Source organism: Neophocaena asiaeorientalis, unplaced genomic scaffold (genome assembly GCF_003031525.2).
Source record: "Neophocaena asiaeorientalis asiaeorientalis breed wild unplaced genomic scaffold, Neophocaena_asiaeorientalis_V1.1 scaffold253, whole genome shotgun sequence".
Taxonomy (NCBI): Eukaryota; Metazoa; Chordata; class Mammalia; order Artiodactyla; family Phocoenidae; genus Neophocaena; species Neophocaena asiaeorientalis.
The window spans coordinates 1536467-1553759 of NW_020174553.1; the positions used below are offsets into that span (position 1 = coordinate 1536467).

Here is a 17293-nt window from a genome sequence, read left to right on the forward strand (position 1 = left end):
TCGAGGAATCATAAACTTCCAAGATCAAACTAGTAAAGAGCTGTTCATTCCAACACAAATCTCTGGCGATCCAAGGTGCTGCGCGGTCCAAAAAGCTGTGCCCAAGTAAAATGGTAAAGTCAGACAAAAGGAAAGACAAAGCTGTGACAATCGCACCCTGGCAACAGAGAAAGATAAAAGCGCCGCGGGGCCTATCAGGAAACTTCCGAGGCAGGCAAGGTACGTGGCCGGCCGAGGCCGACTGAGCGCATGGAAATGGGAGCTCACTGAGAGGAAGGCCGCAGAGAAACCTCGCTACGGTTTATAAAACGCGTAAGGTAAACAAGTTAAAAACCAGAGCGACCCGCTCAGCCAACAACTTGTAAAGGAGACGCTTTAAGACGCTCCGCAAGGATTTAAGTACCTCGCGCCACGAGCTCCTGGACCTCCAACCTCATCCCGGCATTCTTTGCGCCGCGCAGGAGCAATCCCTGACGCGCTTGGACCGCTGCGGCCGCCGTAGGCTCTGAGTTGCTATGGAAACCCAGCTGCCCTCACTATGTCGGTGCAACAGGCCCCTCAGTCCCGGGTATTCGTGGAACTGGTTCCCTGGGCTGACCGGGGCCGGGAGAACTATCTGCTCTCGGGCGGAGAGACGCAGCCCGGCCTCCGCCGCCCTCTCTCCTCAGCGCAGACCCAGACTGCCACCCGCGAGGTGCATGTAAGCGGCACTGCGGAGGTGTCTGCGACCCCCGACCGGGCGCAGGTGGTCGTGCAGATGAGCAGCACCAAGGAGGCGGCAGCCGAGGCGAAGAAGAGCGTTTGCCGCCGCCTGGACTACATCACGCAGACCCTCCAGCAGCAGGGCGTGCAGGTGAGAGCTCCGCGGGCGAGGAGCTTCTGGCCTGCCCAAGAAAACCCGGCGGCGGGGGTTGGGGGGTGGGGAGCGTCTGGGACACTTTTGTGTCATCGGTGGCATTAGAAGGCACGAGGACCTGGCAGAGTGAATCTTTGGCCCATCTTTTTATTTGTTTTTATTTCCATTTCTCTAGGAGGTGTGGCCCATCCTTCTTGATGAAAGTAATTATCAGCTGCAGAGACTTGTAAAATAAAAGAATTCAAATTGAATGGGGTTTTATTTGGCGATATTTGCTGTAATAATTTTGTTTTTAACGTTGAAATGACGAAGTGTTAACATGAAATATTAAATGTAAATGCTTGCCTAAGTAGTGTGCTAGACACCAAATCATTTGTTTTATTCTGCACCACGGAATTAGCAAGTGAAAAACAGGGCTTCCTCCCAACCTGGTAAAGCTTTTTTTTTTTTTTTATTAGCTCTAGTAGTTTCCTGGTAGCATCTTTAGGATTCTCTATGTCATCTGCAAACAGTGACAAGTTTACTTTTTCTTTTCCGATTTGGATTCCTTTTATTTCTTTTTCTTCTCTGATTGCTGTGGCTAAAACTTCCAAAACTATGTTGAATAATAGTGGTGAGAGTGGGCAACCTTGTCTTGTTCCTGATCTTAGAGGAAATGGTTTCTGTTTTTCACCATTGAGAACGATGTTGGCTGTGGGTTTGTCATATATGGCCTTTATTATATTGAGGTAAGTTCCCTCTATGCTTACTTTCTGGAGGGTTCTTATAATAAATCGGTGTTGAATTTTGTTGAAAGCTTTTTCTGCATCTATTGAGATGATCATATGGTTTTTCTCCTTCAGTTTGTTAATATGGTTTATGAGAATGATTGATTTGTGTATATTGAAGAATCCTTGCATTCCTAGGATAAACCCAATGTGATCATGGTGTATGATCCTTTTAGTGTGGTGTTGGATCCTGTTTGCTAGTATTTTGTTGAGGATGTTTGCATATGGGTTCATTAGTGATATTGGCCTGTAGTTTTCTTTCTTCGTAACATCTTTGTCTGGTTTTGGTGTCAGCATGATGGTGGCCTCATAGGGTGAGTTTGAGAGTGTTCCTCCCTCTGCTATATTTTGGAAGAGTTTGAGGATAGGTGTTAGCTCTTCTCTAAATGTTTGAAAGAATTTGCCTGTGAAGCCATCTGGTCCTGGGCTTTTGTTTGTTGGAAGATTTTTAATCACAGTTTCAATTTCAGTGCTTGTGATTGGTCTGTTTATATTTTGTATTTCTTCCTGGTTCAGTCTTGGAAGGTTGTGCTTTTCTAAGAATTTGTCCATTTCTTCCAAGTTATCCATTTTATTGTTATGTAGTTGCTTGTAGTAATCTCTCATGATCCTTTGTATTTCTGCAGTGTCAGTTGTTACTTCTTTTTCATTTCTAAATCTGTTGATTTGAGTCTTCTCCCTTTTTTTCTTGATGAGATAGTCCCTTTCTTTTTCTGTTCTTTTTCTGGGACCCCTGTAATTCCAATATTGGTGCGTTTAATGTTGTCCCATAGGTCTCTAAGACTGTCCTCAGTTCTTTTCATTGTTTTCTCTTTATTCTGCTCTGCAGTAGTTATTTCCACTCTTTTATCTTCCAGGTCACTTATCCGTTCTTCTGCCTCAATTATTCTGCTATTGATTCCTTCTAGAGAATTTTTAATTTCTTTCGTTGTGTTTTTCATCATTGTTTGTTTGCTCTTTAGTTCTTCTAGGTCCTTGTTAAATGCGTCTTGTATTCTCCATTTTGTTTACAAGATTTTGGATCATCTTTACTATCATTACTCTGAATTCTTTTTCATGTAGACTGCCTATTTCCTCTTCATTTATTAGGTGTGGTGGGTTTTTATCTTGCTCCTTCATCTGCTGTGTGTTTCTCTGTCTTCTTATTTTACTTAACTTACTGTGTTTGGAGTCTCCTTTTCTCAGGCTTCAAGTTCGTAGTTCCCATTGTTTTTGGTGTCTGCTCCCAGTGGCTAAGGTTGGTTCAGTACGTTGTGTAGGCTTCCTCGTGGAGGGCACTGGTGCCTGTGTTCTGGTAGATGAGGCTGGATCTTGTCTTTCTGGTTGGCAGGACTTCATCCAGTGGTGTGTTTTGGGGTGTCTGTGACCTTATTATGATTTTAGGCAGCTTCTCTGTTAATGGGTGGGGTCGTGTTCCTGTCTTGCTAGTTGTTTGGCATAGGGTGTCCAGCACTGTAGCTTGCTGGTTGTTGAGTGGAGCTGGGTCCTAGCATTGAGATGGAGATCTCTAGGAGGGTTTTTGTCCTTTGATATTACATGGAGCCGGGAGGTCTCTGGTGCACCAGTGTCCTGAACTCGGCTCTCCACCTCAGAGACATAGGCTGACTCCCCACCGGAGCACCAAGACCCTTTTGGGAAGTCTGAGGTCTTCTGCCATCATTCAGTAGGTGTTCTTTAGGAGTTGTTCCACATGTAGGTGTATTTCTGATGTATTTGTGGGGAGGAAGGTGATCTTCACGTCTTACTCTTCCGTCATCTTGAAGGTCTTCCCCGTGGTAAAGCTTTGCATGAAGTGATACTTCAGTATTTTTATGCAAACAATAATGTGGGGCCCGCGAGGGGATGTAGAATTGCACCCATTTTCTTTTCATAAAGACTCAAAAAATCTCTCCAAATTTTTTCTTTTGTAGCTTAAAAAGCAAATTAAGCCAGTATATTGTAGATGCCACATATATGAAATACTTCTACTTACCAGAGATGTCCATGAGACACATAGCTAAATAAATCTTGTTTTAAGCCTACTTCTAAGAAAAGAAGAAAAAAATGAACCAGCCTTATTTAATCAGCACAACAGCCCTGTTAGGCAGGTTTTAATATCCCCACTTTGCAGATTTAAGGAAGTTAAGTAATGCTCTGAACTTCAGCCAGGGCTGTATTTGAACTTCTGTGTTCCTGAAACCAAAATCTATGTTTCTTCCAACTAGCCTAGGCTCTGGATAATTAGAATGAAAGAGAATGAGAAAGCACAGCATGGGTCATTGTCTCAGTTCACTCATTTTAGGGAGTAGGACTCTAAAGGCCAGAGCTGTGGTTTATGCCCTCCGAACATTGAGTTCATAAAAGTGCTTTTGTTAGAAGTGACACACCCTGAGAAAGCAAGTCTTTATTTTAAGGAGAAAATACACTTGTACTGCATCTATAAACACAGAGTTATTTAAAAAGACATTTTGAAAAGATGTCTCTAAATGATTTTACAGTTTAGAAGAATTCTAATGCTAATTATAAATTATGTGAATAAAGTGAATTAATATATAGAAAACTATTTTCTCACAAAAGCTGCTGCCAGTGCTACAGGCCTGTTTGAATAATGTAACTAAATCTTAAGTTATTTACTTAAAATGTACACTGACTCACATGGCTGTAACTTCTAATATGTAAAACCAAGTAAATCACTACATCCAATTTATAATTACATTTAGACTTAGTGCTCAAGACAAGACATACAAAGGTCATTAATCTCCCAGTTATCTCTGCTGATGGAGGAAAGCAGTCATGTAAATAATTTGTTCAGTAGATATGCAAAAATTAATTTATATTACTTTCCAGGATGAATTATAATGTGTCTTCACAAAGTCTTTATTCATTTTAAACTTTAAAATCTGGGTTTATAAACATCACTCCCCTGCTTAAAGGGCCCCTCATATTCCAAATTCTTTTGCTTAATAGATGGAGCCTAACTTTCTGTCATTTCCTGTCATCTCTCTCCCCTCGTTAACTGACTCCCATTTTTTTCCTTTAAAATCCAGCCCAAGTTCACCTCCTCAGCACTTTTTTCCTAACGTAGCACTAGTCCCTGCCATACCACACTCCATTCCCCACCTTTAATAAAACGTATCACTCTATATTATAATTGTTGCTCTCCTTGTCCCTCCAAATTCTGAAGCTCTCCAGAGCACAGACCATTTTGTCTCTTGTTTGCTCTGTATTGATGGATTATGTTTCATACACATCACATAATGTGTACTTAGAAAATGGTTTTTAAATGAATAAAAGAAAAAAATGAATGAAGCACTAAATGAATAAACTATTAGTTCAACAATCGTGTAGATCATATAGTTTTATGGTGATATATAGTTTCACATGTGAAGGTATAACCCTCATTTTTAGTGTTGTTTTCATGGAAAACTGTTTTAAAGTTCTAAGCAGTATTTACCATTCAACCATAAAACATTTATTAAACATTCCCTATGAATGAAGAAACATTCCCTTCATTTTTAAATAGCATTTAACACGACATGTAATTATTTTGTTTTCTGGTTTGTATGTTCCCCCCATAGGCTGTAAGCTCCAATGTTTGCCTATTCATAATTGTATTTTTTGATAAATGTGTAATGGATGCCTCAGGCATGTTGCTAGACACCAGAAATAGAGAATGAGTAAAACTTAGGCACTGTGCTGAAGGAGTCCCATTACAGGACTAGACTAATATGTAGTGTTGTGATGAAAGTATGTACATGATACAGTACAGCAGAGTAAGAAAGGGAATAATGTTCATTTTACTTGAGGAATTCCAGAAAGATTTCATAGTGGAAGTGACACTTGTATCAAGTCTTAAACAATGGCTGAAGGGAAAGCATTTCAGTTCCACCCTAGAATGCAGCAAGTGTATGTGTTCAAAGCACTATACGCAGTTCAGCATGGCTAGAACACAGGAGTGCCTGGAGAAAATGCAGGGGAATTACGAGATCAGACTGAGGAAGAAAGCTGTAGGCAGAGCACGGAGGAAGGCCTTGTGTGCCATACTGAGGGGCTGGATGTTATTGATAATAAAAAACTGCTTACTGTTGCTAGACTTTCTACAAATGTTACCTCATTTGATATTCACTCCTGCTGTATGAGACTGGTATCTCAGTGGCTGTTTTACAGATGAGAACTCTCGGGACCAGAGTGATTATTAGCAGGTAGCTTGACCAAGATCACACAGGTAGGAAGTGGTAGAGTTTAGACTCCTGTCAAGAGCTTTGACCTCAGAGCCCACGCTCTTCAACCGCTATAGCATGTTGCTGCTTTATTGTCTTGGCAGCAGGTGGTTGAGTTTCAGGTAGAGGGTGCAGCAGATGCTGTCGATACCCCACATTTGTTTCCCTTGGCTCTTCACATTGGTGCACATGCAGGCCCGCCTTATATCTGCCAACACTTGTGCATTCTCTGACAGCTTTCCCTGGCTGCAGGAAGCCACTCTACCTACAGGTGGGCCCGAAAACACTACCAGAAAATTAGCAGCCCCTCCCCCTGCTCCAGCAGCCTTCAACTAACAGCTGAGGGTAGTGAGTGGAAAGAGACTCCAGATTCCTTCACCCTTGGGGAGGATAGCTCTAAGGCATGTGTTCTACCCCAGCTCCCAGAGTTTCTCTGCAGGAGTAAGTTTCAGTTGCCCACAGTAGTGACTGCTTGACAACACACCCTTCAACGGCTTTCTTTCCTTCTCTGTTTCACTTCCTACTCCGCTGTGGTGTTTCTTGGAATCATCTTAAAAATTAACTGCTTGTACTCAAATCCTTGTCTCAGAGTCTTTCTGGGTGCACCCAAATAAAGATAGGGAGTGGTAGGAAGAGACTGAACATATCATATGAGTTGGCTTCAGTTTTTCATTATTAAAAATGGTGACAAAATGAATATCCTTGTTAGGTATTTGTACGTTATTAATTATGTTCTTTTGACATTAGTTCCTGGCTTATGCATATTTTTAAGGCTTATGAAAAGTTACACTCAAGGAAGAAATACATTCTTCACTAGAAATATATCCTTGGCACAGTAGGCATTATTTTCTTCTTAATTTTGCCAGTTCAGTAGTCCAAAAAGTGTCGTTATTTCTTATGCTTTGGTTTTTTTACATTTGAGGTTAAAATTTTTTCATGTAATTGCCAGTTCATAATATTTTGCCGATTTTCTCTTATCTTTTCTTTACTAATTTATGAGAACTTTAAAAATTAAGATTATCAATAGCTCTCATATAGTGCAAACATTTTCCCAATTTCATATTTGCCATGTAACTTTGTTTACAGTATTAAACGTTCAAAATTTTAAAGATTTATTTAGTCAAATTCATTAATGTTTTCAATATGTTTTCTGACTTTGGTGTAATGCTTATTGGGTCCTTCCCAAGCCTGAGGCCATAAAACCATTAACTAATATTTCCTGGAAATTTTAGGGACCCTTTGTAGTACATTAAATATTTACTACATTTGGAATTTATTTTGTTATAAGGAAAAGGGTTTTGTTTTCTCCTAAACGGGTAAGTTGCTGTACTTACCGAAATCATTTACTGAAGTCTGTATTTCTATGTCGAAATCATTTATTGAAGTCTGTATTTCTATGTCGAAATCATTTATTGAAGTCTGTATTTCTATGTCGAAATCATTTATTGAAGTCTATCTTTCCCTTACTGCATGTGCAAGAATGTAACTCAACTGCCCTTAAAAATAAAAATTATTGCTTTTTTGACCTTATGGTCAAGTTGTATTATGGTTTTCACTTATGCAATGGTCAAGGCTCTATTTTGATGTAGTTCTCTTGGCTTTACCTGCAGCTTTCTGTATGATACCAAAATGACTGCCCCACTCCCAAGCCTTTCATGACATACGGTACCATAAAGAGAAAGACAATGGTTCTTATTTCCTGCAACCACGTAAAAATAAAAATTCCTGGGGCTTCCCTGGTGGCACAGTGGTTGAGAGTCTGTCTGCCGATGCAGGGGACACAGGTTCGTGCCCCGGTCCGGGAAGATCCCACATGCCGCGGAGCGGCTGCGCCCGTGAGCCATGGCCGCTGTGCCTGTGCGTCCAGAGCCTGTGCTCCGCAACGGGAGAGGCCACAGCAGAGAGGCGCCTGCGTACCGCAAAAAATAAAAAAATTAAAAAAAAAAAAAAAAAAAAAAATTCCTGTAGTTCCTCTAAGTGGACAACCTCAACTTGTCTTTGTGGCCAGAGAAATGCTATACACTAATTGGATTAGATTTGATTTCTGCCCATTTTTTAACGTAATTCTGTGGCAAGTTAGATGTGTAATCCTGAATGGTTTAGACCTGTCAGGGCTTACCTTGAACCACATAGTTGCTGCTCAGAGAGAGTAGGGGCAGAATGTAGACGTGAGGATTCCATATTGTTTGTTGTGCCTATTGTTTTGAAATGTTACTGGTATTATATTTGTGGTATTCAGACATTCTTTATTTCAGATTTTTGTAGTTCTTTTGGTCACCTTGTTGTGTTAGTACCACATTAAATTATTACATCTTTGTAAAACATTTGTAGGGCAAGTTCTCCCCTCATTACTCTTCTACTGAAAAGGTTTCCTGCAAGGGACATGTTAAACGACACCATGGGGATGTTATCAGGAAATCCAGACAATGGAAAATTCTACATTTTATTCTATAAATAAAATATCTGTTCATATTTTGTATTGTTTATATATTAATTTCAGGAGAATTGCTGAGTTTACAGTAGTTTTCCTAGTCCATTTGAGCTTTTTTTCTGTAAACTTTTATGGTTTTCTTTTGTTTACCCTTTTTAAGTTTATTCCTACAATAACATGCGGTTTTTTATGGCTATTTAGAATGTTACCTTCCTTCTTTCATAGATTTAAATAGTTATTCTTATATTGACCATTTTGTATTTTAAAACTCTGTCTTTTGTATTTAAATATAAAATATCAGTAGCTTACTTGGGAAAACTTAATGGACTAGGTTTGTATATTTTAATATTTTTTAGTTTATCACCAGTATGGCAGGATTTCCCAATGTCGGCACGATTATTAACATCTTGGACTAGGTAATTCTTTGTTGGGAGGGGCTGTCCTGTGCACTGTAGAATATTTTAGCTGCATTCCTGGCCACTACCTATAAGGTGACCAACTTATCCCAGTTTACCTGGGACTGTCCCAGTTTTACAACTGAAAGCCCCATGTCTCAGGAATCTCCTCAGTTCCTGGTAAACAAGGATACTTGTTCACTTTGTCTAATCACTGCATCACAGCCATGTACTCTCCCAACCCATTGTGACAATCAAGCATATCTCCAGACATAGCAAGTGTCCTGTGGGGAGCAAAAGCACCCTCCGGTTGAGTTCCACTGCTCTGTAGATAAACAAAAAAATCTCATGCTTTGTGTGGGATCCCACCAGCTAAACACATCAGGAATATATCTGTAGCGAAACAAATTTAGGTTTATTTAGCATGATGTAGCAAACAAGAATGCATCTCAAAGGACCTTAAGAGTGTTTCAGAAAGGGGGAGTAAGGAGAGACCTCTTATAGGTTTTGGACTTGTGCTGTGAGTGGTTCTAAGGAAGGATCAGTGAAGAAGGGGCAGTTTGGTGATTGGCTATTTTATTCATTTTTTTCACAGGAAACCCAGAGGATTAAAGTTAGGATAGAGTTGGCTTCTGTAAAGGCAGCAGTCAAGCAGAGAAAGAATGTTAATCACTTTTGCTGTTGCAGTTCAGTTAGTTTCTGTTAGAAACTTTGGTTCTGTCTGTGTCGTGTTGAAAACTGTTTATATTCTGCTTAGAACTTCTCAGTCTGATTGCCAAGAGGCAATTTTTATTTCCTCATTCCCTATAATATTTGGAATTTCAATGTTTATTAAATATGTTACTACATTTATAAGCAAGGTAACTATCTTACATGTATTGCTTTTAAACTACACACATTTGCTCTAAGAGTCACTGGGATAAACTAAACGAAATTGCTTCTAAGAATTTTTTCCTCCTCAGAGAGGAAAACACTAGGGGTATAAATGCAATTCAGTAGAGTTAGGAGAGTCTTTTCAACAAATGGTGTCATAACAGTTGAATGTCCAGATGCAAAAAGTGAACCTCAACAAGTACTTCACATCTTACACAAAAATGTGTTCAAAATGGATCATAGGCCTAAATGTAAAACATAAAGAAGAAGAAAGTAAAGGAGAAAATCTATGTGACCTTGGGTTTGAAAATGACTTTTTAGTTACATTACCAAAAGCACAATCCATGAAAAAACAAACAAAAATGTAAATTGAACTTTATCAAAATTAAAAACTTTTGCTTTGTGAAAGAAATTGTTAAGGAAATGAAAAGACAATCCAGTTGCCAAAACTTGGGAGCAACAAAGATGTCCTTCAGAAGCTGACTGGATAAATAAACTGACAATGGAGTATTTTTCAGTGCCAAAGTGCAATGAGGTATCAAGCCATCAAAAGACATGGGAGAAATGTAAATGGATGTTACTGAGTGAAAGAAGCCAATCTGAAAAGGCTACATATGGTAATGTTTCAACTATATGACATGTCTACAAAAGGCAAACTATAGAGACATTAAAAAGATCAGGGTTTGGGAGAGAGGGAGGAATAAAGAGTCAGAGCACAGAGAATTTTTAGGGTGATGAAAATACTGTTTGCTACAATAGTGGTGGATACATATTATGATACATTTGTCCAAACCCACAGAATATACAACACCAAGAGTGAACCCTAATGTAAACTATGGACTTTGGGTGATCATGATGTGTCAGTGTAGGTTCATCAGTTGTGACCAACGCGCCACTCTAGTGGGGATGCTGATAATGGGGGAGGCTGTGCATGTGGGGGGCAGGGGGCGTATGCGAAATCTCTGTACTTTCCACTTAATTTTTCTGTGAACCTAAAACTGCGCCAAAAAAATAAAGTCTTAAAAAAGACATTCTACAGCCTGGGAGAAAATAATTTGCAAATTACATATCTGATAAAGGACTTGCATCAAGAATATATAAAGAACTCAATTCAATAATAAAAAAACAAGTAGCTCAATTAAAAAGCACAAAATATCTGAACATATACTTCACCAAAGAATATATACAGATGGCAAGTAAACACATGAAAAGATCCTCATTAAAGAACTGCAAATTAAAACCACAATGAGATGGCACTATGCACCTATTAGAATGACTGAAATCCAATATCATTGATGATAGCAAATGAGGGCAAAGATGTAGAACAACAGAAATTTTCATTCATTTCTGGTGAGATTGCAAAATGGTACAGCCACTTCAAAAGAGTCTTACAGTTCCTTATAAAGTTAGACTACCATGGGAACCATTAACCCACAAGAGAATCAAAGACTTATGTTCACATATAAATTTGTGCAAGCAGTTTATAGCGGCTTTATTCATCAGTTGCTAAAACTAAAACTTTAGAACTTGGAAGCGACCAAGATGTCTTCAACAGGGGAATGGATAACTGTTACATCCGTGCATTGGAAAATTTTTCAGCAATAAAGAGGTACAGGCTATTGATTGACAGAAGAACATGGGCAAATCTTAGATATTATAAGTGAAAGGAGCCAGATCCAAAAGGTTTATATTTTATGATCCATTCATGTGACATTATGGAAAAGGGAAAACTATAGGGACATAAATCAGTGGACAGGGGTCGTTGGATGGCAAAGTTGTTGACTATAAAGGAGATGCACAGAGGAACTTTTCAAGGGAAAGAACTATTCTTTGTGGTTCTGGGGTGGGGAATACATTTGTCAAAACCCATAAAACTGTAAATCACAAAGAGTGAACATGAATGTATGCAAATTGAAAAAAAAAAAGACATCGAAAAAAGATCAGTTCCAGGACAAAATCCAGACTGTGACAGATGAACCTAACTCTATTACAAATGAGTGAAATAACTGCACTGAACATGGGGGTGGGAGGTGAGAGGAGTATCCTAAGTCAGTCTGGAAAATTGTGTTTTACTAGAAACTAAGGATAAATATGAAAGATACGTAAATACTATCCTCCAGTTAGTAAATTTGTTTTCCAAGGGGATGCTGGTTAACAGTTCTGAAACTGCTTTATATGTATAGTAGGCTTGAAAAATAGTAAGTGGTTGGTGGGTGATGGGAGCCAGGTTTCTCACTATTTTAGAGGGAAGTTACAGATAAGAAAGGAAGTTTAGAATGAACTCTGTGGTTCTTAATGAGAGTTGGAAACATCAAGGTGAACTCATGTTTAGCTTGGAATATGTGCAGATGGATAGATACAGAAACAATTGTAGATATATGTGTATATGTGAGTTTGTACACATAAATGTATTATCAAACTCTGTCCACTGAGAGGGCCTACACAGAATGACACTTGAGTAGTGATGAGCAGTCTCAACACCCAGGTCTTGGTTCTAAATAGCAATCTCAAAGAAAAGATGGTAAGCTTCTTAGTGAAGTGGCTGATTCTAGGGCTGGGCAGGGAAACCACAACATGAGCCTATAGCATCTTGCACCGGAAAGTAAGGAAGTGCTCAAAAAATAGAAGGATGGATGGATGTCAAAGGGATATAAGGTCCAACCTGAAAGAAGTCTCAATAGCCAAAGCTAGAACAATTTGAGCAACAAAATAAATAATGTAGTATTTATTGAGTGAATATGGGCTGGACTTAGTGACTTGCCTTCTATGAATAAAACATGGAAAGGGAAAAATAGTAACTTTACAGTAAAGGACCCTGTCAGACATTACCTTAACCAAGTGATCAAGGTTAACATCGTGAGTAATGTCACATGGATATCCCGTACCCCCCTGATATGTTGCAATGAGAAGGGCGCTTCACCTCTGTGATATTCTTTCCTAAAGCCTATAACCGTGGTCTGACCATGAGGAAGAGCTACCAAACAAACCCAAATTGAGGGACATCCTGCAAAATACCTGATCAAAACCTTCAAGTTTATGAAAACAAGAGAAGACTGAGAAATTCTCTTAGATTACAGGAGACTAAGGAGACATGATGAATTAATGCAATGTGGTATCACGGATTGGATTCTGAAATAGTAAAAGAACATTAATAGAAAAATTGGTGAAATGCAAGTAAAGTTTGGAGTTTAGTTAATGGTTATATACCAATGATGGTTTTTTAGTCTGACAGATGCACCATGGTAATAAAAGATGGTAACATCAGAGAAATCTGAAACTGAGCTATATGGAACTGTATACTATCTTAGCAACTTTTCTGTAGATTTTAATTTTTTCTAAAATAAAGGTTACAGAACAGCATGTAGAGTATAATTTCATTTATGGGAAAGTCTATACATAGATAGACTATACATAGATATGTTTATATGCATTGATAGATGACTTAAAATGTTTACTGAAATTTTTTTTTTTTTTTCGGTACGCGGGCCTCTCACTGTTGTGGCCTCTCCCGTTGCGGAGCACAGGCTCCGGACGCGCAGGCTCAGCGGCCATGGCCCACGGGCCCGTGTCCCCTGCATCAGCAGGCAGACTCTCAACCACTGCGCCACCAGGGAAGCCCTGAAATTTTAATACTACTGGGTTTAGAGACTTATTACTTTGTTCTTTTCTCTAGTATTAGATATTCATTAATTAGCATATATTATTTGTATAAAAGCAATAACGTTGTTAAGTGCAACAGTAAAAGCTACTTTCTTTTCAGCTACCTTTCCTAAAATTATTTCTCTAATAATTTTTTAATCAGAAGTTTTATATGTATTTATTAAGTGAAGTGGGGGAAAAAAATGAAAAAAAGACATCCAAGAAAATAGAAGATATGTTTACATGTCATAAGAGAATATTAAATGACAGAAATGCTTTATGTTTCAAGTTTCATGTTTTCAACTTCAAACAATGTATACAGTACTGGTTTATTTTATCTATATCCATATTGTAATTTTTCTACAATGAGTAAATATTACGTTCATCATAAAAAATGAATATTTTCATGGTAACAGACATCAGAGCTGTAATTAGAACTTAAGTTCAGATTTTCAGGTTAAAGCTTTTTAGAATTTTCTAGGTCATATATGGCTTGAAATTAGTGTATACCTTAAAATTCAGGTGCAGCTAAATCCCTTACCAAATAACTTATAATTAAATCATTATTGGGCATAATATTCTTTATTTAGCATATATTTTTAAAGATACAAAAGTTTGGGGGAAGGGTGAGCTGTGACAGGGTGAGAGAGAGTCATGGACATATATACACTAACAAACGTAAGGTAGATAGCTAGTGGGAAGCAGCCGCATGGCACAGGGATATTGGCTCCGTGCTTTGTGGCCGCCTGGAGGGGTGGGAGGGAGGGAGACGCAGGAGGGAAGAGATATGGGAACGTATGTATATGTATGACTGATTAACTTTGTTATGAAGCAGAAACTAGCACACCATTGTAAAGCAATTATACCCCAATAAAGATGTTAAAAAAAAAAAAAAGGATAGGCTCTTCAACAGTGGATTCTTTATCGAATGTTCACAATGGTGAATAGTCGCATGTAGAAGAATGAAACTGGACCCTTATCTCATACCATATACAAAAATCAACTCAAAATGGATTAGAGACTTAAATGTAAGACCTGAAACTATAAAACTACTAAAAGAAAACATAAGGGAAAGCTTCATGACAACCATTGGCAATAATATTGAGGGGTGTATCTATTTTTAATGTATTTTCTGTGTAACTTTTGATATGTATTTTATGTATTTGACATGATTAAGCCAAAAAAATAATCCACCTAAGGGGAAATTGGTTGGCCAACATGCACTGAATAATTCCTATGTGTCACTCTTGGCAGTGACCTTACCAATGCCACAAAGGACCCATGATCTAAGAAACAAACTGCATTTAAAGACCAGTGGGGCCCAAGAGTTGGCCATAGCTCCATCCCTGAAGTTCCAACATTGTATGATTGTGGCAAATATCATAACCTGTTCAATTTATTAGGGGTCAGCAAATAAAGCAATGCAATTGTGGGGAAAAAAAGATGCAAAAATTTATAAAATATAAGTTCTGTCTATCCCCAAGGATGGGAGTAGGTCAAGAATTCATTTCACTAAATTTTAAAACCCTTTTGAAATGTAAATAAGAAATTTAACTTTTTAACCAGAATTATATAACCTATACTTACCCAGAGAATCAAAAAGCATTAATATTACTTTTCTAAGAACAGACTGGCTTGGGTCCAGTATTTCAGGAAATATTTATATCATAATGGTATAGCATGTGTGTTTGCTGAGTGCCTTCTGTGTCAAGCATTTTATTTACAACTTTTCATTAAATCCTCAAAACAGTCCCATGTGATCTTGGGGTAACAGCAGTGAATGGCAGCTTGAAGCAAGATCTTAGTTCCTTGCCTGGGAATCAAACCTGGGCTGCCTGGGTGAAAACGAGGAATCCTAACCACTAGACCACCAGGGGCTAGTGGCTAGAAGCAGAGCCCTCGCTCTTGACCTCTTTGAAAAACGAATTTTACAGAGACCAAGGTTGTAAAGCAGACACAGAGTTTATTAGAAGCACAGTACGTGTGGTAGAGCACAAAGAAAAGCAGTTTATTTAGGACAGAAGCAAAGCAGAGCTGCACACTCAGAGAAGAGTGTGGGCATCTTCGCTAATAAAGAGCGCTAAAGGCGTGGTTTAAATTGCTTATGTAGGGGCCATCTTCCAGGTCTTTGTTTTCCTCTGGCCAATCATCTTGCTTGTTCCCCATATCTGATCTGACTCAGGGTCCTGTCTAATGTGCATGCGCATCTTTTGGCCAAGATGGATTCCAGTGTGAGGGTCTCTAGGAGACTGGCAGAACATATTATGGGTTAGCGCTCCCTCCCTTTTTGATCCCCTAGGAACTTTTCTGTACATGTGAAGTTGAGGAGGTCTCCTTGACCTGAAGAATGAAGACGTGGTCATCTTATCTTTTTACTGCTGCAGAGTTTAGTTCCTCTCTGCTCCTGCTGTTATCTTTTTCCTTGAAATGTCGTCAGGGGCCAGAGTGTGGTAGGGAGACAAGCTCCAATTGCTCAGTCTGACACACTCCAGCTGCTCAGCCTGGGGCCAGTCTACCTCCTACCTCACATGTAGTGTAACCTAATTTTATAAATGTGGAGACAATCTCAAAAATGTTGAGTAACTTGCCTAAAGTTGTGTACGATATGTTCAGTAAATTTGTATTATTTGTAAATTAAACATTTTTAAAACTCTAACATTCCTACAACATTCAGAATGCTTTATGTACAAATAATTCTTCATATATATATGTATACACCACCCTAAGTTCATACTTTTTGTACTAGCTAATGTAAAAATTACTACAAGTGTAGTGACAATTATGATGAAATTTCAGCAAATATGTATAAGTTTCTGAATTTATTTTATGTTACTTTTAGGAAAGTTTTAAAACACCAGGCAAACCAGTTCTTTCTGCATATTTTGTCATTCTGATTTTAATAAGTTCAGGTTTATGCTTTATGTTTTAGAGTAATTGCATTTAGTAACCAAACATTTAGTAATCATACTCTTGTACTTTCTGTTTCAGTCAGAAAATGTAACTGTGACAAAGGATTTTCAAAGGGTAGAAAATGCTTATCACATGGAAGCAGAGGTATGTATTTATCTTAAATAATTGGAAACAGCACAACTTGTGGAGACAGTTTGCATTTAATTTTATTCTTGAAACTCAGTGTATATGAGAAATGCTTCTCATGGTATTGATAAAAGATCATTTTTCTCAATCATTTTTGGTGTTACATATCTGGGTGAGCTTTTAAAATAAATTTAATGAGATTTAAGAGAAATTGTTTTGAAGTGGAATAAAAATAGCAGAGGGAGGTAGCATTTAATTGCCACATGAATAAATTTTTAGTAATGTTATCATCTAGTGAGCAGGAAGCACTACAAAAGAAAAATTTCTTCTCCTCCAATAAATAGCAAATTAATAGTCATAGAATAAAGGATTGAAAGACTTTTCAACATTCTTTTGTTTCACAATGTAATTTTATTGTTTTGTGTTCAGGTTTATTTAAAAATAAAAACTACTCAACCTTTGCACAAATTAAAAAGAACAAAATATTTTTGTACACTCAATTAATGAAAACATTTAGTTCTTAAAACTGTCGAGCTTTTTACTTATCTTTAAAGATTGTATGATCAGTATTTTATGACACCAGAGTATGTTATATGTACTTGTGGCTAGGTTACAAGACTGCTCTCTCTTCCTGGCTCCAAACATCTTGGGGTACTTTGGGGCAGTCAGGCTGCCTCCTTTGCCCCAGGAAACAAACAGGAATGAGATTAGAATGGAATATTGTTTATCTAATCAGAGAATCTTTGCCATTAGAGGTGTAAAATACCTCAAGAAATCAACTAGTCCAACCTTCAGGCAGATAATAAATTATTTTTTCTAATTTTAAGGGTGTGACCTTAGGCTTAGATAGCTTAGGCTCAGATTTTTCAAAGATCATATTATAAGAATTAGAATGGAAATTAGGATCCTGGCTTCTTACCTCTTGAGACAGTAATTTCCATAACACGCTGTTGTCCCTATACTTACTTTAATAAATTTATAATTTCTTCACTTAAAATTTAACCATCTTATGATATTTTAGGGATCCATTTGGCAAATGTTATTCTGTAGTAGTGGGGACCAAAACATACCTTTCAAAACAGGATGAAGAGTGGTCT

The 17293-nt window shown here is 38.1% G+C and overlaps 1 protein-coding gene across 1 annotated transcript in view; it reads left to right on the forward strand.

The window, feature by feature from the left end:
* Nucleotides 1-457: 457 nt before the first annotated feature.
* IRAK1BP1 (interleukin 1 receptor associated kinase 1 binding protein 1) overlaps nucleotides 458-17293 on the forward strand; it is a 32376-nt gene continuing 15540 nt past the window's right edge. Inside the window, exons 1-2 of the mRNA XM_024757452.1 lie at nucleotides 458-853; nucleotides 16149-16214. Of these exons, the coding sequence (XP_024613220.1) occupies nucleotides 539-853; nucleotides 16149-16214 (381 nt within the window). The 5' untranslated portion in view covers nucleotides 458-538. The remainder of the gene's footprint in view (nucleotides 854-16148; nucleotides 16215-17293) is intronic.